The sequence below is a fragment of the Canis lupus genome, chromosome 29 (assembly GCF_011100685.1).
Source record: "Canis lupus familiaris isolate Mischka breed German Shepherd chromosome 29, alternate assembly UU_Cfam_GSD_1.0, whole genome shotgun sequence".
NCBI classification, from domain to species: domain Eukaryota; kingdom Metazoa; phylum Chordata; class Mammalia; order Carnivora; family Canidae; genus Canis; species Canis lupus.
This window is the reverse complement of record NC_049250.1, coordinates 39,315,566-39,341,273: the sequence shown is the minus strand read 5'-3', so window position 1 is coordinate 39,341,273 and position 25,708 is coordinate 39,315,566. Positions and strand designations below refer to the sequence as shown.

At 36.3% G+C, this 25,708-nt stretch overlaps 1 protein-coding gene across 10 annotated transcripts in view; it reads right to left on the bottom strand.

The window, feature by feature from the left end:
- Window positions 1–25,708, bottom strand: part of TMEM67 (transmembrane protein 67) — a 60,725-nt gene that overhangs the window by 29,151 nt on the left and 5,866 nt on the right. For all 10 annotated transcript variants that reach the window (XR_005381233.1, XR_005381231.1, XR_005381234.1 and 7 more), the window contains exons 4-14: window positions 19,970–20,069; window positions 17,996–18,065; window positions 17,827–17,901; window positions 11,550–11,612; window positions 10,046–10,200; window positions 9,842–9,950; window positions 9,009–9,095; window positions 8,236–8,301; window positions 6,391–6,547; window positions 5,702–5,825; window positions 4,099–4,204 (exon numbers count right to left, since the gene is read on the bottom strand). Coding sequence is in view for 5 of the 10 variants with exons in the window: in XM_038579760.1 (XP_038435688.1) it covers window positions 4,099–4,204; window positions 5,702–5,825; window positions 6,391–6,547; window positions 8,236–8,301; window positions 9,009–9,095; window positions 9,842–9,950; window positions 10,046–10,200; window positions 11,550–11,612; window positions 17,827–17,901; window positions 17,996–18,065; window positions 19,970–20,069 (1,112 nt within the window). In the remaining 5 variants the exon portion in view is untranslated. The remainder of the gene's footprint in view (window positions 1–4,098; window positions 4,205–5,701; window positions 5,826–6,390; window positions 6,548–8,235; window positions 8,302–9,008; window positions 9,096–9,841; window positions 9,951–10,045; window positions 10,201–11,549; window positions 11,613–17,826; window positions 17,902–17,995; window positions 18,066–19,969; window positions 20,070–25,708) is intronic.

The window sequence follows — 25,708 nt, the reverse complement described above, 5'->3', positions numbered from 1 at the left end:
ATACATAGACAAGAACACTTTACCTAGGTAGGATGTCATTCAAAATAGAAGGAGAAATATAAAGCTTCCAGGATAAACAGAAACTAAAAGAACTTGTGGTCACCAAACCAGCCCTACGAGAAATAATAAAAGGGATCCTTTAAGTGAAAAGAGAGCCCAAAAGTAACATAGACCAGAAAGGAACAGAGATCGTATACAGAAACCATGACTTTACAGGTAATACAACAGCACTAAATCCATATCTTTCAATAGTTACTCTGAATGTAAATGGGTTAAATGCCCCAATCAGGAGACACAGGGTAAAAAAGCAAGACCCATTGATACTGTCTGCAAAAGATTCATTTTAGGCCCAAACATACCTCCTTCCAGATTTATGTATTTTTTTAAACTGTTTTTTTTTTTTTTAAGATTTTATTTATTTATTCGAGAGAGAGAGAGAGAGAGAGAGAGAGAGGCAGAGACTTAGGCAGAGGGAGAAGCAGGCTCCATGCAGGGAACATGACATGGGACTTGATCACACCCTGGGCCAAAGGCGGCGCTAAACCACTGAGCCACAGTGGTTGCCCACCTCCAAATTTAAAGTGAGAGGTTGAAAAACCATTTATCATGCTAATGGACATTAAAAAAAAAAAAAAAAGCTGTGGTGGGAATCTTTATAACAGACTAATTAGATTTTAAGCCAAAGACCCATAATAAGAGATGAGGAAGGACACTATATCATAATTAAAGGGTCTCTTCAACAAGAAACTCTTAACAATTGTAAATATTTATGCCCCTAACATGGGAGCAGTCAATTATATAAGACAATAACAAAAATAAAGAAACACATCAATAACACAATAATAGTAGGGGACTTTAACACCCCTCATAGTAATGGAAAGATCATCTAAGCAGAAGATCAACAAGGAAACAGGGCTTTGGATGACACACTGGACCAGATGAACTCGACAGATATATTAAACATTCCATCCTAAAAGCAAAAAATACACATTTTCCTCAAATGCAGATGCAACATTCTCCAGAACAGATCACATACTGGGTCACAAATCAGGTCTCAACCAGTACCAAAAGACTGGGATCACTGCCTGCATATTTTCAGACCACACTGCTTTAAAACTGGAACTCAATTACAAGAGGAAATTTGGAAAGAACTTAAATATAAGGACGTTAAAGAGTAGCCTACTATGGAATGAGTGGGTCAACCAGGAAATTAAAGAAGAATTAAAAAATCATGGGAACAAATGAAAATGAAAACACAACTATTCAAAATCTTTGCGATGTAGCAAAGGCAGTTCTAAGAGGGAAGTATATAGCAATACAAGTCTTCAAGAAACAAGAAAGATCTCAAATACACAGCCTAACCTTACACCTAAAGGAGCTGGAAAAAGAAGAGCAAATAAAGCCTAATCCCAGCAGGAGAAAAGAATAATAATGATTAGAGCAGAAATCAATGAAATAGAAACGAACAGTAGAACAGATCAATGAAACTAGGAGCTAGTTCTCCGAAAGAATTAGTAAGATTGATAAACCCCTCCTGTCCAGATTTATCAAAAAGAAAAGAGAAAGGACCCAAATAAATAAAATCATGAATGAAAGAGATCACAACCAACACCAAAGAAATACAATTATAAGAACGTGTTATGAGCAACTATATGCCAACAAATTAGGCAATCTGGAAGAGATGGATGCATTCCTACAGATGTATAAACTACCAAAACTGAAACAGGAAGAAACAGAAAATCTGAATGACCCATAACTAGCAGGGAAATGAAGCAGTAATCAAAATTCTCCCAACAAACAAGAATCCAGGGCTGATGGCTTCCCCGGGAACTTCCACCAAACATTAAAGGAAGAATTAATACCTATTTTTCTGAAGCTGTTTTAAAAAGTAGAAATGGAAGGAAAACTTCCAAACTTGTTCTATGAGGCCAGCATTACCTGGGTCCCAAAACCAAGGACCCCACCCAAAAGGAGAATTACAGACCAATATCCATGATGAACATAGATGCCAAAATTCTCACCAAAATACTAGCCAACAGCATCCAACAGTACATTAAAAGGATTATTCACCACCACCAAGCGGGATTTATTCCTGGGCTGCAAGGGTGGTCCAACATCCACAAATCACTCAATGTGACACAATCACATTAATAAAAGAAAGGACAAGAACCATGTGATCCTCTCAATAGATGCAGAAAAAGCATTTGACAAACTACAGCATATTTTTTTGACTAAAACTCTTCACAGCGTAAGGACAGAGGGAACATACCTTGATATCATAAAAGCCATATACAAAGGCCCATAGCTAATATCATTCTCAATGGGGTAAAACTGGGAACTTCTCCCCTAAGGTCAGGAACACAGCAGGGATGTCCACTATCATCACTGCTGTTCAACATTGTACTAGAAGTCCTAGCCTCAGCAACCAGACAACAAAAAGAAATAAAAGGGATCCAAATCATTAAGAGGTCAAACCCTCACTCTGTAGATGATATGATACTCTCTGTGGAAAACCCAAAAGACTCCACCTCAAAATTGGTAGACTCATACAGGAATTCAGCAAAGTGGCGGATATAAAGTAAATGCACAGAAACCAGTTGCATTTCTATACACTAACAATGAGACATAAGTAAGAGAAAGGAAGGAGTCAATTCCCTTTACAATTGCACCAAAAACCGTAAGATACCTAGGAATAAATCTAACCAAAGAGGCAAAGGATCTATACTCAGAAAACTATAGAACACTCATGAAAGAAATTGAGGAAGACAACAAAGAAATGGAAAAACATTCCATGCTCATGGATTGGAAGAACAAATATTGCTAAAATGTCTATGCTACCTAGAGCAATCTATACATTCAATGCAATCCCTACCAAAATACCATCAAGTTATTTCACAGAGTTGGAACAAATAATTCTAAAATTTGTATGGAACCAAAAAGACCCTGGATAGCCAAAGGAATGTTGAAAAGGAAAACAAAAACTGGTGGCATCAAAACTGCAGACTTCATGATTATTACAAAGCTGTAGTCATCAAGACAGTATGGCCCTGGCATAAAAACACACACATAGACCAATGGAACAGAATAGACAACCCAGAAATGGACTCCCAACTCTACGGTCAACTCATCTTCGACAAAGCAGGAAAGAATATCCAGTGGAAAAAAGCCAGTCTCTTTAACAAATGATGTTAGGAAAATTGGACAGCCACATGCAGAAGAATGAAACAGGACCATTTCCTCACAACACACACAAAAACAAACTCAAAATGATGAAAGATCTAAAAGTGAGGCAAGAACCCATCAAAACCCTAGAGGAGAACACAGGCAGCAACCTTGGTGACCTTGGCCACGGCAACTCCTTCCTAGACAGGTCTCCAAAGGCAAGGGAAACAAAGGCAAAAATGAACTATAGGGACTTCGTCAAGACAAAAAGCTTTTGCACAGCAAAGGAAACAGGTGACAAAACCAAAAGACAATCTACAGATGGGAGAAGATATTTGCAAATGACGTATCAGATAAAGGGCTAGTTTCCAAGATCTATAAAGAACTTATCAAACTCAACAACCAAAGAACAATCCAATCAAGAAATGGGCAGAAGAGATGAATAGATATTTCTCCAAAGAAGACATCCAGATTGCAAACAGACACACACAAAAATGCTCCACATCACTCGGCATCAGGGAAATACAAATCAAAACCACAATGAAATACCACCTCATACCAGTTAGAATGGCTAGAATTAGATGTTGGCAAGGATGCAGGGAAAGGGGAACCCTCATACACTGTTAGTGGGAATGGGAGATGGGGGGATGGGGTAATTGAGTGGTGTACATTAAGGAGGGCATGTGATGTAATGAGCACTGGGTGTTATGTAAGACTGATGAATCACTGACCTCTACCTCTGAAACTAATGATACATTATACATTAATTAATTGAATTTAAATAAAACCTAAAAATGTAAAGTAATTAAGACTTGACTATATTACATACAGCATTTATTTAAAAGTTGAAAAAGGACTAAAAGCCTTTGCCCATAATATAAACTGCATCAATATTCCATTAACAGACATAGAGGCACTGAACAGCACGGGACTTACCTTCACAGACTGGCTGTTGGGATCTTTGACATCAATGTCACTGTACGCAATGGTAATTAAAGGAGGGTATATATTTCCATTTTTTGTATTAGGTACAAGGTGGATGCTGTTTATGAGAAAATACATTTCTAGTTATAAAGATATCTAAGTCTTTAAGCATTCAGTTAACTTACTGGTTGGTTTTCTTTTTTTGTTTTTGTCTTTTTTTTAATATGGATAGTCTTGGTGATCTTGTGATCTCAGAACTAACCAGTTAATAAGGACTAGGGAAGGTCAAACATAAACTAATGATAACAACACAAGCTATCTTAAGTTTTACAAATGAAATCACTGAAGTATTGTGAACCACCTCTGAGGTTTTGATTTTCAAAAGAGAAAGATGTGGGTGATGGGCACTGAGGAGGGGCACTTGATGGGATGAGCACTGGGTGTTATACTATATGTTGGCAAATCTAAATTCAATAAAAAAAAGAGAGGTGAATTCTTCACAAAATAATGTGTGTCATATCTAGTACAATTTATGGCACATAGTGGAGTGCATTTTGCTGAATTCAATGCATGGTATAATTTGTAAATTCAAAAAGGAAAGTGCCAAACACTAGGGGCTGGCATGGTTTCACCACAATCACAGACCTGACTAGATCCAATTTCATTTTTACAAGTGATACTACATTAGTAGATTAAGGGAATGCTAAATAAAAACACAGTACATTTGGACTTCATCAAGATATAAAGGCTTCTTCTGTACCACTTATACCTCATAAGACTGAGATGAAAATCAGAATGAAATAACAATGAAAAAAGGTTTATTAAAGTGCTTCAAAGTGCACTTTGAAGTACATAAGATGATGGTGTTGATCCTCACCAGCGTTCAAAGTACACCAAAAAATATGGGGGTGGGAAAGTCGGTTACGATCTAGAGGCAGCAATTTCACACTGAAAACAGAAAGAAGAGCTGCATGGCACTACTCTTACAGTAGGGTCATCATTAAGACATCCTAAGAAGAGGGAGGTGTCGATAGTTAATCTGGGCCAACCCAGACCAGTAGCTATGAAAGGAGGTGAAAACACACAGGAGGCCTACTCATTGCAAACACTGGGTGGGCTCTTTCTAACATTCCCATTTCAGCCCACTGCTATTTAATTCCCCTCCACCTTTCAACCCATTCTAATTCAGCAGGGCCAGAGAATGAATTCTGACAAAACTCAGGTTCTTCTGATATAATTCTTCCCTTGGAGCTCCTCACTTCTACTGGTGCATACCAATCTACACAGATTAAAAAAAAAAAACTTACATATTATTCCAATTCACTTGTCCTTATAGTTTTCCTCTTGATAATTACTAGTAAATACTTTCATTATAACATTTTCCTGTACACTCCAAGCTTAATTTAGAAAAACAGATGTTTGGGATGCCTGGGTGGCTCAGCATTGGAGCATCTGCCTTTGGCTCAGGGCAGTGATCCTGGGGTCCTGGGATCAAGTCCCACATTGGGCTCCCCGTATGGAGCCTGCTTCTCCCTTTGCCTGCTTTGCCTCTCTGTGTCTTTCATGAATAAATAAAATCTTAAAAAAAAAAAAAAAGAAAAACATGTTTGTTCACCTCAGTGATATCTGGGTAGCAATTCGAATTAGTCTTGGCTGACTTCCTAAGTCATTTTCTCGTCCACTTAGTGCATCCACCAAGAAAACGCGCCGAGTCAGAAGCCACTTGCCAGAGCTACTATCTTTTATCATAAAAAGAAAGAAAAAAAGGTGGCATTAAAAAAATACCTTCAAATTGTTCAAGATGGCTCTCAAGGAGAAGTTTACTGAATAAATTTAAAACACAAAATCAGTACATTCTGTTTTAGATAAGATGGCTGCACAGGCAGTTATTGCTGTAAGAAATTCCTGGTAATAGCTTTTCCTACCTCACCTGACTACGGTCTGATTGTTTAGAAGATATTTTCCCTGCAAATTACCTAATAAAGATTTTAATGATACGAGAACAAAATAAATGAATTATCAGGAAAGCAGCTTTAGAACAGCTTGAAGAAGTGCAGCCCCAATTTTCAGTTCTACTAATTTTTCTCAGCTTATACTTAGGTGATAGTATTAATTTTTAAACAATACCCTGACACATTTGGTACAAATGTCTAAATAAACCAGCCCCTCCTATTGTTTTACTTTTTGGTAGACTGTATAAGACCATATAACAAGAGAAAATCCATAACCTTTTTTATAACCCATGATTTATTAAATTATCACGTTGTTGGACTTATTTATTGGTTTTTAGCTCAGATGTCTTACCTTGGTTCACAAATATTTTATTGTATTGAAGATTTAGGTTTAACACAGGCACGGCCCAAATATATTGGTCCTGATTTTCATCAGTATATTCAAGGTACACATCATAAAATACAGGAGAGGGAAAGTCCGTTAAGATCTTAGAGATAGGAATCTCACACTGGAAAATAAAATTAAAAATAAAAGCACTGACAATTAGAAAGCATATTTAGTATCTTTTAAAGTGTTTTTTAATTTTGTAAAATAAAGTATCTTTAAACTATCTTGTTTATATGCATTTCAATGCGCCTTCTAAAACACGGATACCATAAATGACTCTTTTAAGGGCCAAAAAAGTAAGAGTAAAGAACTGCCTAGTTCTTGTCCTACAACACAGCTGGAGAGGGTATGCCTTAATTCTCAACTTGAAGCGTACATTAGGGAAAAAGTTTAAAAACTACTGTCCTATAGGATGAGGTCTTAATTCTTTCTCCTGATGTACAATGTTGTCTGTGATTCCCTTAAAAGAGTCAGGCTTATCTCCCACTGCTCCCTACAGTGTTAAGGTCCATTCAAACTAATCTACTTGCAGTTCCTAAATACACAATGCTATTCTACGTCTCTCTGACATTGCAAACGTTCCTGCCTGACATTCCCTTCCCCACTGTGTTTCACTGGTAAACTCATATTCGTTCTATAAGCCCAAACATCACTCATTCTGAGAAGTCTTTTAGTACTTCCCCAGGAACTGCTGATGACTCCTCCTTTGTGTCAATATGGTACCTTGTACACACCACATTCCCCATTCTTTGCAATTCTTTGTCTAGGTAACTCTTTTCTCTACTAGGCTGTAAACTACTTCAGAGGCAGCCAGGGTGAATGGAAAACCCAGGGATTTCAAGCATAATAGAACACTGGCTCCACAATTTACCTGATGCAAGACCTTAAGTCAATTACCCAATCTCCCTGAGCACCATTTCCTCAACTCCAAAGCACAGATAATGAATGATATGTATCTCATAGCTATTTTACAGATGAAATGAGATAACAAGGGTAAAATGCTGAGCATCCAGCAGCAGGCATTAACCAGGATTGATTCTCCTGACTCACGGTAAACACATAACGGTTCTTTTTTTTTTTTTTTAAATAATACATAACTCATATATGATAATAAAAGTAAACGCATGTTCATGATAGAGGACTTGGAAAATATAAAATAAACCAGTCACTTGTAATCCCACCATGCAGAGATAACCACTGTTAAAAATGTTTATTGTCAAAAAGAAAGTGTTTATTGTCTTCCAATCTAGTTTCCATGATGACATTTTCATCACAGTTCTGTTCTATGGTGTGTGTATATGCATTTTTTCAAGAAGTATTTTTGTAGACAAGTCAATGTCTTTCAAAAGTTTAAGGACTCATAATATTCCTTTGTATCATACTGTAATTTCAAAACTGGGTTTCCAAAGGAAGGAAAGTCAGGGAGGATAGAGGAAGAAAAAGTATGGAAGGAGAGAAAAAGTAGCCTTTGTACTTGTTAACTGGGGCGGGGGTAGAGGGAGGTGAGAGTAACATTTTTATTAGTCACTAAAAATAATGTTTTCACTTTATTTTAAAATGCTTAGAATATATTTTTAAAACCTATATGGCTAGAAGTAAATGAACAAAAAATATGAAAATCTTACAGTAGATGGTATTTAAACTCTACAGAAAACAAGGTAAGACTTTCTGCACCCAAATTATTAAAAAATTTTATAAGTGAAATTATTCATTATTATTAAGAAACATTTTGAAAATTCAAAGATGATTCCAATTACTGTTGATGTGAAAAATGAAGCTAAAATATAGACTAGTATAGTTCAAACTTACATTTTGTTGATAGGTTGTTCCGAAAGAATAAGCAGCATTCAGTCTTGTCTCTGTGTCTGGACAAAGCTATAGAAAAAAACCACAACTGATTAATATTTCAGAATAATGTTTTTTTTGCTTGATTGGGGTTTAGTCAAGAGTTCTTAAACCCCGACATAACATATGCTTTATATAATACTATTTAAAGTAGTTTTAAGAAATTCCTTTTTTTTTTTTTTTTTTTTGGAAAGCAAGTCATCTTTTAAGAGCAGCCTATCTTATACTCGAATGTCATTAGGAAAGAAAGATGCACATAAACACGGCAGTATTCACATCTCATGTTCTGCTTTTTTTTTGATTATTTATTGCCACTATTCATTTACCTATTTATTTTTTAAAATTAAAAAATGTTAATTTAAATTCAATTAATTAACATAATGTATTGGTTTCAGAGATAGAGAGCACACTCAGTGCTCATTACATCACATGCGCTCCTTAATGTCCATCCCCCAGTTACCCCATCCTCCCACTCCCCACCAGCAACCCTCAGTTTGTTTCTTGGGAATAAGAATCTCTTATGGTTTGTCTCCCTCTCTGATTTCATCTTGTTTTACTTTTCCCCCCTCTTCCCCAGTGATCCTCTACTTTGAAGAAATTCTTATTTAAAGCACTAGAAAAGAATCAACTAGAGCATGCAAGTGATGCTCTAATCTAGTACATACCTAGTTTTCCTCATCTTTGCCTGAGGCAAAAGTAAGGCACATTAGTAATTCTTTAGCTAGAAGTATGCTTACCTGTAAAACACCTCCTTCTAAAGTTTGCCACTTAAGAAAATTTCCTCTTACATCATAGGAAGCAGCAACGAACTTCAGTTTTCTATTCTAATTAAATGAAAATAAGAATAAAATAATGTCACATATGCAAGAAGCAATACAGTATTTTATAAAGAAATATTCATTGTTGACTAATCCTTTCTTTTCCCAGAGATCAAATATCAAATACAACTATCTTTACTTTTAAGCAAAATTAATCTAAGTATCTTTATGATTAAACACACCTAAAAATAAATGAACTATATTTTTGCATTAAAACTATTATTCCAGAATTGATGGCAACGCTAGTGACAGATAACCTCCTCTGAAACCTGTTATGTGTGTATGTGCATGCGCAAGTGCATGCACTTGTATAGAAGAGTGAGGGAGTGACTGCGGGGGAGAATAATCTAGTCCATCTTTCTAGAAGCTCAAAAAGCTGAAAGTAAAAATTTGGACCTGTGAAATGCTCAGGAAATGGCACAGAGTCCCAATCAATCTTTAGAAGCACTTCTTAAACATGCAGAGATACAGAAGGCCTGAGTTTATCTGGCATTTGGTGACGTAAACTACCTTCTCAGTCCCACGAGCGCTACTTGCCGCCACAACCACATAATCCAGAGGTATCCATATACTGGTAAGACTGCAAAATGCTATACTGTTTAATTCCTATAAGCACCTGATTTTTAGGTTTAATAATCACATTTTTAAAAAACAACCTAAAGAATCAAGAATTATGACTAATAACATTCTTATGACCTTTTAAAATGAGAAATCAAAATACAGTTGTTCTTTAAAAATCTAGTGACTTATACCTGGTTTTCCCCTTTAAAACTGAAATTTGTAGGAAGAGGTGTGGTACTAAGTACTTGAGGTGCTAATCCCAGCTGGTCTCCATAGAACAGCCATGGAAGATTCTGTCTCCTGTAAACAATTAGAGTTGTTTTAGTAATGGGGTACCAAAAGGAACTGCACTCAATCTGGTTAAAATGACAATTCAACAATCAGGGTATCTTTACCAAAATGAAACAGAGTGAACAGTGCGCAGTCCAGCAGTATTTTCAAAGATAACCTGAAACAGTCGGCATGCATCAAAAGTGGTAGAGTCGTAAGAATTCATGTTCATCACACACATGTTTCCGAGAGCTTGGCAGGATGTTAGGTTGGCATACACCTAGGAGGGAACCATGGCAAAGAGATGTAACATGGACTTTAATACTCTAGCAAAAACTCATATAAAAATTATGCTTGGTTTTAATTGTACCTAGTCTACAAATTCTTTTTGGCAATATTCTTTTGCTCTTTAATACCTTTCCTCTAATTTAAGTAAAAAAGAACTCTCTACATGAATAATGTGGGCATTTTAATTGTAAGTTATAGGTGAAACTATAAAGATAAGCAACTGAATAAAGAACTAAAAAAAAAAAAAAGAACTAAAAACATAGCGTGACATTTAAAAAAACTATGAAGTAAAATAACTCTATTTAAAAGAATACTAATTGTTGAGTTCACCCCTTAAACTTCTCAGTTTTCCGTATCAGGAAGAGGCAATGCCATTTTTACAAGTTATTCAAGTTAAACATTACAATGATCTTCTTTCCCTTCCCAAACCCAACTCCTCAGTAGATCCTGTTGGCTCAATCTTCACAGTATATCCAGAAACTGAACTTCTCTCATTTCCACGCTACCACTCTTGTCCGTGGGTCCACCACCTCTCATTCAGATTACTGTAATACTCTCCTGCCTGGTCTCCCTGCTTCTGCAAAATCTCTTCTCCATGCTCGTGATCCTTTCAAAACCTGAAGTTCAATCATATTTTCCTTTGCACAAAATCCTTCTATCCTCATTGCAGCACTTGCTTTGGCAGCACATATATCCCCCTTGCAGTAAACTCCACATTCTCACCATGGCCACCCCCTGCATCCCCAAATTCATCTCTCCACTTTTCATCACTCACTCGGCTTTGGCCGCTCTAGCCCCCTTCCTGTTTATTAAGCATGAACATACCAGAGAACTCCTGCTTTGGAACCTCTGCATTTGCTGTGGCTCTCACTTCCTCAGAACTTTGTTCAGGTATCACACACAGAGATACCTATCCTGACCACCCTATATAAAATAGTACCCCTGTCACTCTCTATGCTCTTTATCCTGGTTAATTTGTCTTCATAGCACTTAGAACTGCCTGCATTTACCTAGAATATAATTCCATGAGGGATTTTTTTCCTGTCTTTTTCTGAAATATATTACCTGATTTGAGAATAGGGCCTGGAACACAGCAGATTATTAATAAATATGTACTAAGTGACAGTATGAATCACCTTCCCCTAACACTCAATTCCAGCTGAACAACCTTGAAGACATTCAATTTTGTATATTTTCTTTCCACTAGAAATGGCCTATTCTTCTTATAGAATATGACCATGGAGATATATCTACTTAGAAGACTTTTATTATCTGAAGAAAAAAACGGTGGCACAATTCTTCAAAATGAAATAAAATTATTTTTAAAAAATTCAAACTCACCCAACAAGCAGCTGCTGATGACTGCAAATACTTTGCAAACCATTCTGAAGTCAAAGACATGCCCTGTTCACAAAAAGAGAAGTTTCAGTTTCTTAATTTTATTTTTACTTTAAGATTTTTTTTAAAAAAATGCATTTATTTGAGAGAAAGAGAGAGCACAATCAGGGGGAGGGACAGAGGGAGAAGGAGAAGCAGACTCTCCGCTGAGCAGGGAACCCAATGCAGGGCTTGATCCCAGGACCCTGATCATGACCTGAGCTGAAGGTAGAAGCTTAACTGGCTGAGCCACCCATGCACCACAAGATAAGTTTTAGTTTTAAATGCAAATGAAGATTTCTTACCTACATTGCTAGAAAAACATTAATGTGCATATTTTCCAATGGAAAATATCTACTATTACTTTCTCAGTGTTACCAGAAAATAGTTTTAATGGGACTATAAGAATTAATTCTAACCAAATTCAGTTATCACAAATAAGGACTGCACTGCAAAATCATGTCACTTCAGCAAAAGATATAAGGAAACAAAGAGTGTCTATAATCCAAAAAAAATAAACGCCCATTTTAGTAATACGAGAAACAACAAAATGGCAAAATATAGAAGAAAACCTAGATACTGATTCAGTATTTCATTGTTAACATTGCTGATTTAGGATTATTATACTGCATTAAATTGGCAAGTAATAAAAGACAAATATTTATGAATGATTTTTAAGCAACAGGAAATCGGGGATATACAGAATAACCAATATTTAAAATCTCCAAAGTGGTGATTCTCAAACAATGATGAACATCAGAATCACCTGTGGAATTTCCTAAGAACAGAAAATGCCTGGCTGTATTCCAAATCAATCTCCAAGACGAGACCAAAGCATGCATGTGCTCTGAAAGCTGCAGATACAAATCTCTGGCTAAGAACCACTGGTTTAAAGCTTATCTGAACATCTTGCTAAAAAATGACACACTGAGAAACACCATTCAGAGTATATCTTCTGGACATGCATGTACAGAGGAGATAACACCAAATTATATGGAACATGGTACCAAAGCTATCAAAAATAAAATTATAAGTCATTATTTTCATCTCTCAAGAAGCAAAAATTCTCCCTTTTTATGAAAAAACTCACATGTATGTATAAGACCGCAGATCACATTAAAAAATTAGTAAAAATGGAAAGCAGTTACAATGGTGCTTGGAAATTTGTATAAAATAAACCCATGGACTATTCTAGTGGCAATGTTAAAGATGTATGATCTTTTCACAAAGTTATATCTACACATTTTAACCCAGGAGTTTAGAAACACTTAGGAAACTTAGCTTAAGGAAATAATCTCTCCAAAAGGAAAAACATATCTATGTGCATAAAATGGTTGATAGCAATATTATTAATAACAGAAAACCTAAATATTCAAAGGTACTACTATTATATAAATTTCAGTACATTAATGAGAGTGTTCGGTAACTATTAAAAATTATATTGGGGGATCCCTGGGTGGCGCAGCAGTTTAGCGCCTGCCTTTGGCCCGGGGCGCGATCCTGGAGACCCAGGATCGAATCCCACGTCGGGCTCCCGGTGCATGGAGCCTGCTTCTCCCTCTGCCTGTTTCTCTGCCTCTCTCTCTCTCTCTCTCTCTCTCTTTCTCTGTGACTATCATAAATAAATAAAAATTAAAAAAAAATTATATTGGTTGAGCCTGGAACATGGTATAGAGAAACCAACAAAGTACAAAAAGACTGATGGAGACATGTCCAAATAACACAGGAAATCTCTCAAAATTTAGGACAATTTGAGCTTTGAAAAAAAAATAATAGTAAACAATTATAACACATTGAATAAACAAAGATTTCATGAGTTCACAATAAAGTAAAAACAAAAAAAAAAGCAGAGAGAAAGGAAAGCACTCTTTACAGAAGATTGCTAACTAGTAAGTGTAGAGGGAATAAGAGAACTGTGAAATCATTGTGAAATGACCAATTTAAAACTTGACTCAGGCACGGGCTGGCTTATCAATGGCCATTAAAATGGGTATTTACACAGTGCCAAATTAAAATTTCAGACTAACTTATTAATCACAGTACCTTTACAATGAAGAGAAGTGGAAGATACCATGGTGACCTGGCCACTGAATTTAGCTTCACCAGGAAATGGAGCACTTAACATGTTGTGCTCTTTGTTATGATGCAATGGCAGTATACAACACCTATATCATATTCTTGCAAAAAAGATGTTTCATTGAATCTTAATCATGAGAAAACAATCAGAAATGTCTACATGCGGGATACTCTACATGACAGCTGGCCTTGACTCTGTATGCAATGGCATAAAACAACAGCAAAAACAATGACAAAAACCCATAAAAGCAAAACAGAATAGGGTCTAGATTAAAGAAAATTAAAAGATTAATTGCAGTGTGGGATCCTTAAATGGATTCTTGGATTCTCACCTCCCCACTATGTGCCTGCAAAAAGGGGAGAGGGCAGGCATAAAGGACATTCTTGGAACAAGAGGGAGAAATTTGAATATGAACGATGTATCAGGTAATTCTATTACATTAATTTTAAATTTCTTTGCTGTGATGCCAACAAAAGCCCCCTTGTTCTTAGAAGCTACATAATAAAATACCTAGGAGTGAAGTGTCATACATCCATGACTTATTTTCAAGTTGCTCAGAAAAAAAAGTGTGTGTGTGTATATGTATGCATTTTATATACACATGGAAAGATAAAGCAAATGCAGCATCACATTAATAACTGGTTAACCTTGGTGAAATATATATATAGTCATGGTTTTGTATTTTGAACTCTTCTGTGATTTTGAAATTTTCAAAATGAAAGTGAGAAAAACATACAACCAAGATGCTAGATCACTAATCACTATTACTATCTTCAGCGAAAGACAATGGGAAGACACTGACTCAAGTATATAGAAATTCTTTATTACTGATTGGCAGGTACATTCCTACAGTGGGATTAAATGCCTCTCATAAAATTATACAAAACTAATTATGTTTCAATTTTGTATTATCCAAAAAACATCTGATCTGTCATGTTCTAAGTATACTTTTCCAGTTAGGAAGAGTGTAAATTATCAAGTTAATACAAGTACTTTAGTCTAGCTGCCAATTACAGGAACAACATAAACTAATAAGTATGCATTCTGGTTTATCAATCCATCTAGTATCTTGTGGATTTATTTTGAACTGGTCCCTTAGGCCCTGACCAACCTACAGGTGAACTGCCAAGGGTGCCCGGCTGAGGACTGGGCCAGGATAGTCACAGAATTTTGACTACATTTGTTTACATGTCTCATATAACTACACAGAACCTGTCTCAACACTAATTATAAAATAGTCGACTTAAAATCAAGGTTTCTAAATTTGTCCTTAGGAAAGCATCAGTTAGTGTTCAAGATTCATATGTTTAAATGAAATGCGTTCACTGAATCAGATGAACTTTAAGAATGGAATTGCCTTTCCCTGCCCACCTTTTCTTAACAGAGAAGTCTACAATGGATCTACTGCACAGGGGTGTGAAGAAGGGAGGACGTGCAGGTGGTGTGGAAAAGAGTAGCTTGGTTGAAAGACTGTTATACCAGGTAAACAAGTTAAGTGAGGATGAGACCAAGATTTCTCACTACTGGAGAAGGCACTTAAAATCTGTCAAAAGGAAATGTTAGAATGAATGCTGAAGTATTGCTTTGGAGTTGAAAGTATCAGTATGAACTCATTTACTTCAATATATATACAAAATATAAAAATAGTTATAGATGTGTTTATGTATTTAACTGTGTGTGTATATATTTTTTGGCTCTGTCTCCTAAGAGGGCATTCTAAGTATGGTAACCTTGGTTTCTAAATACTGTACTCCAGAAAATCTTAGAAAAATAGCTGATGGGGTGCCAGAGTGGCTCAGCTGGTTGAGTGTCTACCTTCAGATCATAACCTGAGTGGGGAGTCTGCTTCTCCCTCAATCCTGCTTCTTCCCTCTACTCCTCCTTACTGTTTGTGCTATCTCTCACACTCACTCACTCTGTCAAATAAAATTAAAATAAAATAAATAAAATTAAATAAGTAAAATTTAAAAAAAGAAAATAAATAAAATAAAATAAAACTAAAAAAAATGTCTGATTCCAGGACTGGGGTAGGAAAAGTATAAGATAAGCCTGGAAATCTTGCTGTGTCAGAAAGGTAAGAAATCCTCAAAGAATGATGGAGACATATAAAAAAGATATAGGAGATAACTTGGGGAAAAAAAAAAAAAAAAAAGAAAAGGAGCTAACTTGAAGGGGCTTCAATGGCTAAATCTAGGACAATTTGAGCACCAAAACAAATAATGCATATACTGGATTATAACCAATTGAATAAAATAGGAACCCACTAATCTATACTGACAGAAACAAATAAATATATATATGGGGAGAAGGGAAAATTCTTCCTTACAGTAGAAGGTTAATTAATAAATGTAGAACGAATGATGGAAACATTTGGCAACCATCATAGTAGTGGTTGATAAAGGCAAGCATAACTGATGGAGAGTAAAGCTTACTGTTATTGAACTTATTGTTAATGTTTTGTGAAGATGAAGCATAATCTTGCAAATTGTCCTCACTAAATACTAACCAATTACAAAGGGAAAAATGGTACCCTTGTAGCAGACACGGTGACTTTACAGCAGGTGATCTACGTTAACATCACCAGTGATAGGACATACGGATGTTGCATGCCTTCTGTTTTGGTACAATGCACTGAGAAAAGCAGGACATCGTTTTTGTGGTTTCCTGCCAAGCATGTCCTGATTATGAGGAAAAACTGGATGGACCCAGGTCAAGAGTCATCCGATAGACTGTAAGTAAGACCTGTAACCTTCAAAGTTGTGGAGTTCATGAAAGGCAGGAAAAGACTAAGGACTTATTCCAGATGAGACTGAAAGAGATGGGAGCTCTAAATGACTGATCTGACACCAAAGAGGGAGAAGAGATCTGCTGGTCCTTTTGGCAAAATTTTTTTAAAAAGGAAAACACACGAAAAAAATGAAAATAAAGGCCTACAAGTTTGACACTGGTATACAGAAGGTCACTATCACCTGGGGAGGAACACTCCAAATGATATGCATCTTATTGCTAAGGAACCAATTTTTGCGGGATCCCTGGGTGGCGCAGCGGTTTGGCGCCTGCCTTTGGCCCAGGGCGCGATCCTGGAGACCCGGGATCGAATCCCACGTCAGGCTCCCGGTGCATGGAGCCTGCTTCTCCCTCTGCCTATGTCTCTGCCTCTCTCTCTCTCTCTCTGTGACTATCATAAATAAATAAAAAAAAAATTTAAAAAAAAAAAAAAAAAAAAAAAAAAGGAACCAATTTTTGGGTGATCTCAGAGCTCCCTATTTATACCTCTTAGTATTTATTTTGTTGTTTTGCAAATATTTGGTACTTGCCTACTATCACACCCACAAGACAATACTGGAGAATTCTTGCTTTATTCATCGAGAGCCTAGATTCTATGTTCATCATGGCTATCCTCCAACCCCTCCTAATCATTCTCACTGATCTAAGGACAATTTGAGCAATCAGATCCCAGCCAGTCCACCCCAAGCTCTACTGGCCTACTGAGTATTTTCAATGCTCATTAACTAATTCCTAGTCATCTAACTCCTATTCTCTTGGATTTGTGATCTCTTCAGTTCCAATTCAACCTCTTTCTTCCCATTTGACATAGAAGACACTGTCAGACCAGCATGTGTTGCAGAGGCTCTAACCCTAGGCCTCCGTGCTGTCATCTACAAAAGAAGGAATCTGGCCAGATATGAATAACCCTCATTTCTCCAGTGATTACCATGTGCAGGCACTGTGAGGTTAAGTATTATTACTATGTTCAATATACAGACAATAAAACTAAAGTTTAGATATATTAAGTAAGTCCAAGGATATAAAACTAGTAACTGGCAAATCCAGGGTTCAAGACTAGACTCTCTGGTGCTCTTAACACATAATGCTGCCTTCTTTCTAGGATCTGTAAAAGAACTTCCCAGCTTAAGCATTTGGTGGTTCACTCAAAAAGGATGAGCCAAGGTAGAGAATAACTGTACTTATAAATAATAATGCTAAGTGGTTAAAATTTCTTAGATTGATAATTTGTTTTAAAATGACTTACACAAAAAAATAAAAATAAAAAAAATAAAATAAAATGACTTACACAAAACTGTTTCTCATTTTAGTCCCAGATTGATGACCAAAGGCAGTAACGCAATAAAAATGCAACAAAAAAAACTGAAACATACTCACAAGATCTCCATAACGGGCAGATGAAATTACACGTGAAGGAAAATTCCCTGTGCTGCTGAAACATAATCCCCCTGTCTTCATAAATTAAAAAAAAAAAAAAAAAAGTTTATGGAAAGGTATAAGCAACTTAATTTTAAAATATATACTTCATTAATTTGATGAGCCTTACTAAAATGTTCGGTGTTGAACATGCACAAGTCCTGCTGGTATTGATGAATGTTGGTTCACATCGGACACATCTGTCAACATAACAAAAAAAAATTTTAAATGTTAATGAATTATGCTAGACTTAATTCCATCAAACAGCTGTCTTCCTAAATGCTGAATAGATTAGATTAGAATAGATTCATTTAGCTAAGTAATTACTTGCAATAAAGTAAACACACTAAAAATACTAACATTGATTGGTTTTCTACCATTCCTTGTATTACAAGGTATAAATAAATAAAATTAACCAATAATAGGAGAGTATTCTTTAGAAACTATATGAAATGTACATAACAAGTAATATTGAATAGCAGATATGGTAAGCCACTCAATTAAGAGCCCAACAAACTCATAGAAATGAAATCCAATCTGTTCATATGCAGTTATATCAAATCTACTTTCCTTGGCTCTGTCACACAGTCTCCTTTGACTGTCACAAAGCAAAAAGAAGATATGTGTATCTATCCCTTCATTAAACTTATAATAAACACTTTTAAAGTCTATTCATTTTCCTTATTTATTTTAGGAAAATATAGCTTTCATTAATGCATGATATACAGGGAGGGAGAGCATCCGCCAGAGTAGTGGGGACACTGATGGGTTTGTAGTATTCATTACTCTTAAGATAGAGCAGGTGAAAGGGGATGGGACATGGCATAGTCTTAGTCCCATAGTCCTAGTCCCATAGTCCTAGTGTGAGGACTAGGGACATAGTCCTAGGCGTGAAGCAGAACTGGAAGGGAAGGCCTGGGGATGTAGTCAGCCTAAGAGAAGTAGTGACCCAATACTAAATATCCTCAGAAACTACTCAAGGATTTTTTTTTTAATTTTTATTTATTTATGATAGTCACACACACAGAGAGAGAGAGAGAGAAAGAGGCAGAGACACAGAGAGAGAGAGAGGCAGAGGGAGAAGCAGGCTCCATGCACCGGGAGCCCGATGTGGGATTCGATCCCGGGTTTCCAGGATCGCGCCCTGAGCCAAAGGCAGGCGCTAAACCGCTGCACCACCCAGGGATCCCTACTCAAGGATTTTCTATTTTAAACTTGGGAACTGAAGAGAAAACTGTGCTTAGAGGGAAGTCATCATGTAGCCCTTTAAAAAAAATTTGAAGAAGTTGAAATAGGGATATTATGCTTGAGTTAGAGAGGCAGGGGTGTGTGTGTGTACGTGGTGTGCATGCAAGCATGCAAGAAGGGGAGACAAGTAGTGATAGAGAATAGGGCTATAAATCAGGCTTCTTTTGGGTTACTATAATTATCATTTATTAATTTTTTATAGAACTTTATTACAAAGCACAGTTCCTAGCACATAGTATGCTGTGAATAGATGTTAATATTTATATACTATATATATTCTAGATCATACAAATTACATAACAACAACAAACAAAAACAGCTACCTTTTACGGAGCCTTTACTCTAAAGTACTAGGCTAAGAATTCACATATTGATTTCTAAGCTGTGATAAAAGCCTATGAAGTGGGTGGAGAATCTCCATTTTAAAGACAAGACTGACTTACTAAGCTTGCCAAGGTCAAACAACTGATAAGAGAATGGGCCAACGCACTCTAATCAGTCTCATTCTCTGAGCTTCAGTTTCTTTATATGTTAATGTCTACTTCTATCCTTAAGGTTATTGTGAGGAGAAGTGATATCACAGGAAGTATTTAAAAACGCAGATTTGAGGGGCACCTGGGTGGCTCAGTCAGTTAAGCACCTGCCTTCGGCTCACGTCATAATCTTGGAGTCCCTGGATCGAGCCCTGTATCAGGCTCCCTGCTCAGTGGGGAGTCTGGTTCTCCCTCTGCCCCTCACCCTGCTGGTGTTCTCTCTCTCTTGCTCTCTCTAATAAATAAAATCTTCAAATAAAAGGGTACAAATTCCATACAAATGTAAGATGGTATTTAAAGTCAGCACTCGGCACACTGCTTACCTGTTTCCTAAAGTATTTGCTACTGTGAAAGAGTTTTCATTTTCATCACAGAGCTTACAAGTTGCTTGAGACAACAACGTTCCATTAACATCTCTTTCCACTAAACAATCAGAAACAAAATTAAGATGTAACTCAAAGTCAACATTAATCTTCTATATACTTTGTGAAGCCCACTTGTAATTATTATCCTAATAATTTTCAAAATATCCGATTTGCAGAAGAAGCATGTTAGACATCACCATAAAAAAGTATTGAAAAGTGAAGACTTCCTCATTCCCACATAAAAAAAATACAAAAACTGATTTTCTGGGATCCCTTGGTGGCTCAGCAGTTTAGACCCTGCCTTTGGCCCAGGGTGTGATCCTGGAGTCCTGGGATCGAGTCCCACTTTGGGTTCCCTGCATGGAGTCTCCCTCTCTCTCTCTCTCATGAATAAATAAATAAAATCCTAAAAAAAAAAAATAAAGAATAAAAAAATAAAGGAAGAATAAAAAAAAAAAGCAACTAATTTTCCAAATCATAAGTATTTTCTTCAAGTTTTTGTTTTTGGTTTTTTTTTTTTTTTTTTTACTTCTTACCTGTCTGTTTCTGTTACAGCGAGTATATAGAGACAAGTAATTTCATAGACAGCTGACATATTTCTACAACTTAGACGGTTTTTGGTAGCTCCTATTAAAATTTTAAATTCACATACTTTTCAACACTACAATTTCATTTTTAGATACCTAACTTACAGAAATATTGGTACATGTATATACGGATATTTACTGAAGCATTCCTTGTTAGAAAACAACCTAAAAATTTACAATAGCAGGGATCCCTGGGTAGCGCAGCGGTTTGGCGCCTGCCTTTGGCCCAGGGCGTGATCCTGGAGACCCGGGATCGAATCCCACGTTGGGCTCCCGGTGCATGGAGCCTGCTTCTCCCTCTGCCTGTGCTCTGCCTCTCTCTCTCTCTCTGTTACTATCATAAATAAATAAAAATTCAAAAAAAAAATAAAATAAAAAATAAAAAAAAATTTACAATAGCAAAATGATGGTATATTCAACCTATGAAATACTATGAAATACTATGGAGTAGATTAAGAAGAATGAGGTAATCCAACAGATCATACTGGTAACTGGAGAAAGTATGCTGTAGAACAATATTTTTGGTATGAAACATTTATATAAAAATACCAGCTATATTTCCTGTGGGTATAGTGTATATTTTAAAAACAAGAAAAAAAGGTTCTAGAACATATCTAGAACACACATGCAAACATGTATGTGCACGCACATCAAAATGATAACAATTACTCTGAGGCTACGGGAATTAACAGAGAACCAGCATTGGGAAAATTGGTCAAAGACCATTAGTCCCAATCATAATATTATCAATAATGTTTTATCCATAATGGTTTTTTTACAAGATGTTAAAAATGATTTTAACTGAAGTAAAGGTGAATGACTTGTTTCTCCTACAGTCATTCCTGTCTTAGTAAATGGCAATTCCATTGGACCATTTACTCAGGCCCCAAGCCTTAAGAGTATCGTTTCTTTTTACATTGCACATTAAAAACAATGAAATTAAAATTAAAAAATAAATCTGCAAATCTTGTTAGCTCTTTCTTCAAAATATATCCAGAAACTGAGTTATTCTCTCTACCTCCACAACTCTACCCCAGGCCAAGGGCCATCATCATCTATCACCTGGACTTTAACAACAGCTTCCTAATTGGAGCCCTGGCTCTATGCTTTAGGCAGAAACCATGTGTGATAATTTTAATCCCCTGAAAACCTTCCGGTGGCCTTGCATCTCACTTGGGGTAATTTCTAAGGTCACTATCATAGCCTACAAGGCCTTCTGTGGTCTGCACACAATCACCTCAACTTTCCAGACCCATCTGCTTGTTTTCCTCCTTCTTTGCTTCAGCCATATCGGTGTATCTGCTGCTCCTTGAACATGCTCGGTACGCTCCCACCTCAGGATCTTTGTACTTGCTCTTCCCTCTGCCTAGCATGAGTACCCTAGTCATCTCTATAGCTCTGTCCCTCACTTCCTTCAAATCTTCCCTCAGATATTACCTTTCAAAAGAGGTCTTCCACAATCATCCATGTAAAATAACACTTGTTCTCTCTCCCTTGTCCTGCTTCATTTGTCTTCATAGCACTTAGCATCACCTGGCATATACTGTTCATTTTTGAGATTCATTATTGTCTTCCTCTTGCCACTAGAACCTAAGTTTGATTCACTGCTCAATCAAAGGCAGTACCCAATAAACATATTTTAATTGGAAAAAATTTAAATCGAAAGGTTTCATATAAAAATTGTATATTTTTGGCATCTTTTAAAAATTTTTTCCTATTTAAAAAAATAGGAAAATCTGATTTCATGGGACCCACGTTCTTACATGATGACAACAATCTGCTGGCATTGACTAGCTAATGCCTCTTAGCTTAACTGCCCTTCTGTTTAGTGAAGTTTTAAAAATTTATTTTAAAAATTATTTTAACTTTTTGTCAACAAATATTTATGAATAAGTGAGCATGACAACATATAAATATTTTCAAGAACGTATAAAGACACACATACATAAAGCATTCTTGAAGAACACAAAAGAAACTTAATAGTGCTTACATTAGAGAACTAGGAATGAAAATAAGGGCAGAAGGGAAAGGGCTTAGTTTTTATATTTTTCTATACTATATATATTTCTAGCCATATAAACACATTAATTTTAAAAAGTAAAATTTTAAAGTTGAAAAATACATGCCTTTTTAAGCAATAAACCTATGTGTGCTCTTAGAGTACTCTCTCCAAAGTACACTGCAAATAAACACTCCAAAATATTTGTAATATTTTTAAAAACTTGGAAAGGATAGAAAATAAATAATTAACTACCTTAGGGTAGCTTCTGGGAAATGAAACAGATGAGAAGTGTAGACTTTCATTTCTCATTTTGTAGCCTCATGATTTGATATTTTTAATGATATATACTTACTGCATTTATTTTTAAAAAACTATTTACCTGATTATCTGAGCTTTTCTTCCTATGCCAGAAATGGCAAGAGTTGAAAGAGCTTATGCCAGAAGATGTACCTTCTTTCTGTCCACTCTCCCCTAGTAGGCCTTCTTGCAAATCCACAGAACAAATTAACAGCAAAAGTTCAAGATGGCTCTAAGGAGCTCACACAGAGAATTTTGAGTATGTAATAGTAGCCTCTAAAATAGTGAAACACTGGGGCGCCTGGGTGGCTCAGTGGGTTAAGCATCTGCCTTCAGTTCAGGCAATGATCCTGGAGTTCCAAGACGGAGCCCCATAGCAGGATCCCCTGCTCAGCAGGGAGTCTGCTTCTCCCTCTCCCTCTGCCCCTCCTCCAGCTCGTGCTCTGTCGATCTCACCCTTGCTCACTCTGTCTCTCAAGTAAATAAATAAAATCTTTTTAAAAAATAAAATAGTGAAATACTGTTTTCACAGCGGTCACCCAACCTTAAGGGGTCACTCAGTGTCAGAGCCCTTGCCTGATCCCCCTGGCATCTAGCCTCCGTTCTTAGCAATTCATTAAAACTGCAACCTCTGACTGTCACGAGTCATTTCAGAACTCGGTCACAGCATTTGAATCTATGAACCTCATCATCTTCATCTCCACTTAGAAATCCCAAAGATATTTTTGACTTTCCTTTTTCCTCATCCCCATATTCCTTCACTCATCTCATCTATTATCATCCTTTCGATGTTTCTGGCGTCTACTCCTGTGGGTATAATGTGTTCTAACTCTGGTTCAGGCCCTTGTCGCTGCCTGTCTACAGTACTGCAGCAGCCTCTTCACACTCTCCCTACTTCCGGCCTCCACTCCTTAACCATCAACTTCATGAGGGCAGGGACTGCATTCCTGTTCACGGTCTTTTTTTCACTGTCTTACCCTCCATGCTCCTGGACAATGGCCAGGCCACAGTAGGAGCTCAACAAAAGGCCTATACCCATAGAACATGCTACCATTCAAGACTCCCATAATCTCGACCAACGAACCTTTAAACTCACTACACTGTTATTCCCATAATCCCTTTATATTCCACCTAGATGTTTATACTTATAATAATACTCCTGTTCACTCTTCCTTCTGCCTAGAATGTTCTCTTTCTTGCTTCCTTTTGAAATCCCATTAATCATTCAAGGCCCCACTATTATACTGCCATGCTAACTTTCCCAAATAACCCTGGCTGAAGTGAGTTCTTCCTTCCATTTATTGTCTAGAATGTTCATTTCATGATTTAATATATGTGTTCCTGTGAAAATATTTTGTTGCTATCTTATTCTGCAAATTACTTTTCCATTTGCATATCCTGCCTTCTAACTAGATTTTAAATAAATTGATGGCAGGGATTTTTCTTTAAAAATTCAATTTTTGATAAATAATATATACGTAGAATATGAAAATAAAAGGCACAGAAAAATTTAAAGTGAGAATTCAGTCTCTTTCCCACCCTTTTCCCCCAGATAGCCAGTTCTCCACACTGGAGGCAATACTGCTCTTAGCTCCTTGTGAATTCTTCCAGAATAAAGCTGCGTAAGCACCTATGAATTTATTATTTTTAGAAAGCATAAATGGTAGCTCACCAGAAAAAGAAAACAGTACAAATAGGAGGTATTCAAATATTTGTGGGTGAGTAAATATGAACTTTTCTATAGCTTGTTTTTTTATTTAATGTATTTGTTTCTATAGTAATACTTAGAGAACTGCATTATTTTTCTGTATAATAATTATATTTTTCTGTATCCTACACCATTGCATGGATGTATGACAGTTTGACTAATATCTTATCGGACTTTGACATTCTTTACAATATTTTGTCTTGGGACTAATGTTGCAATAAGAAGCCATGCATATACTTCTTCAGACATGTATTTCCCTACACTAGAACGGAAATTCCTATATGAGGGCTACTTGGGTGATGATCTGCATTTGATAAATAACTGTAAAGCTGCTCTCCACAGAGATTGCACCAATTTATAATTCCCCAGCAATATACAATAACTATTTCCCTTTCATGCAACCTTAAGTTGGGTGCAAACATTATCAAAGTTCAAAAATGTTGATAATAAAATCTGGTAGGTTAAAAATAACATTTTAATTAATATTATTCTTACTCTAAGGTTCAGCTTGTTTCTCACATTTAGCATTTTTTTTCTTTCTGAAGCTTATTCATAATTTTGGGCCATTTTCTTAAATTCAGCTTTTCCTCTTGCTCTTATTTATTCATAACAGTTTTATATAGGGATGCCTGGGTGGCTCAGTGGTTGAGCATCTGCCTTCAGCTCAGGGCGTGATCCCGTGGTCCTGGGATTGAGTGCCACATTGGGCTCCCTTCTGCCTCTGTCTTTCTCTGTGTCTCTCATGAATAAATAAAATATTTTTTAAAAAAAGAAGTTTTATGTATATTGCAGAACTTAGACCTCTGTTGATTGTATGCACTATAAATTTTTCTCTAGTTTGGTGTTTTCCTAGTATTGTTTATAATTTCTTTATGTGATATTAGAATTCGTATTTAGTAAAATTAACCAATGTTTCCTTGTATAAATTCTAGGTTTCTCCTCATACGTAGGCCTATTCCACATTAAGACTAAAAAAATTTTTCCTATTTTTTACTGATCCTTTATAGATTCATATTTAATAATTAAATAATTGATTGACCTGAAATTCATTTGTCTTTAAGGAATAAGTTAGAAACCCAACTTAGCATTTTCCAAGGTTCCCC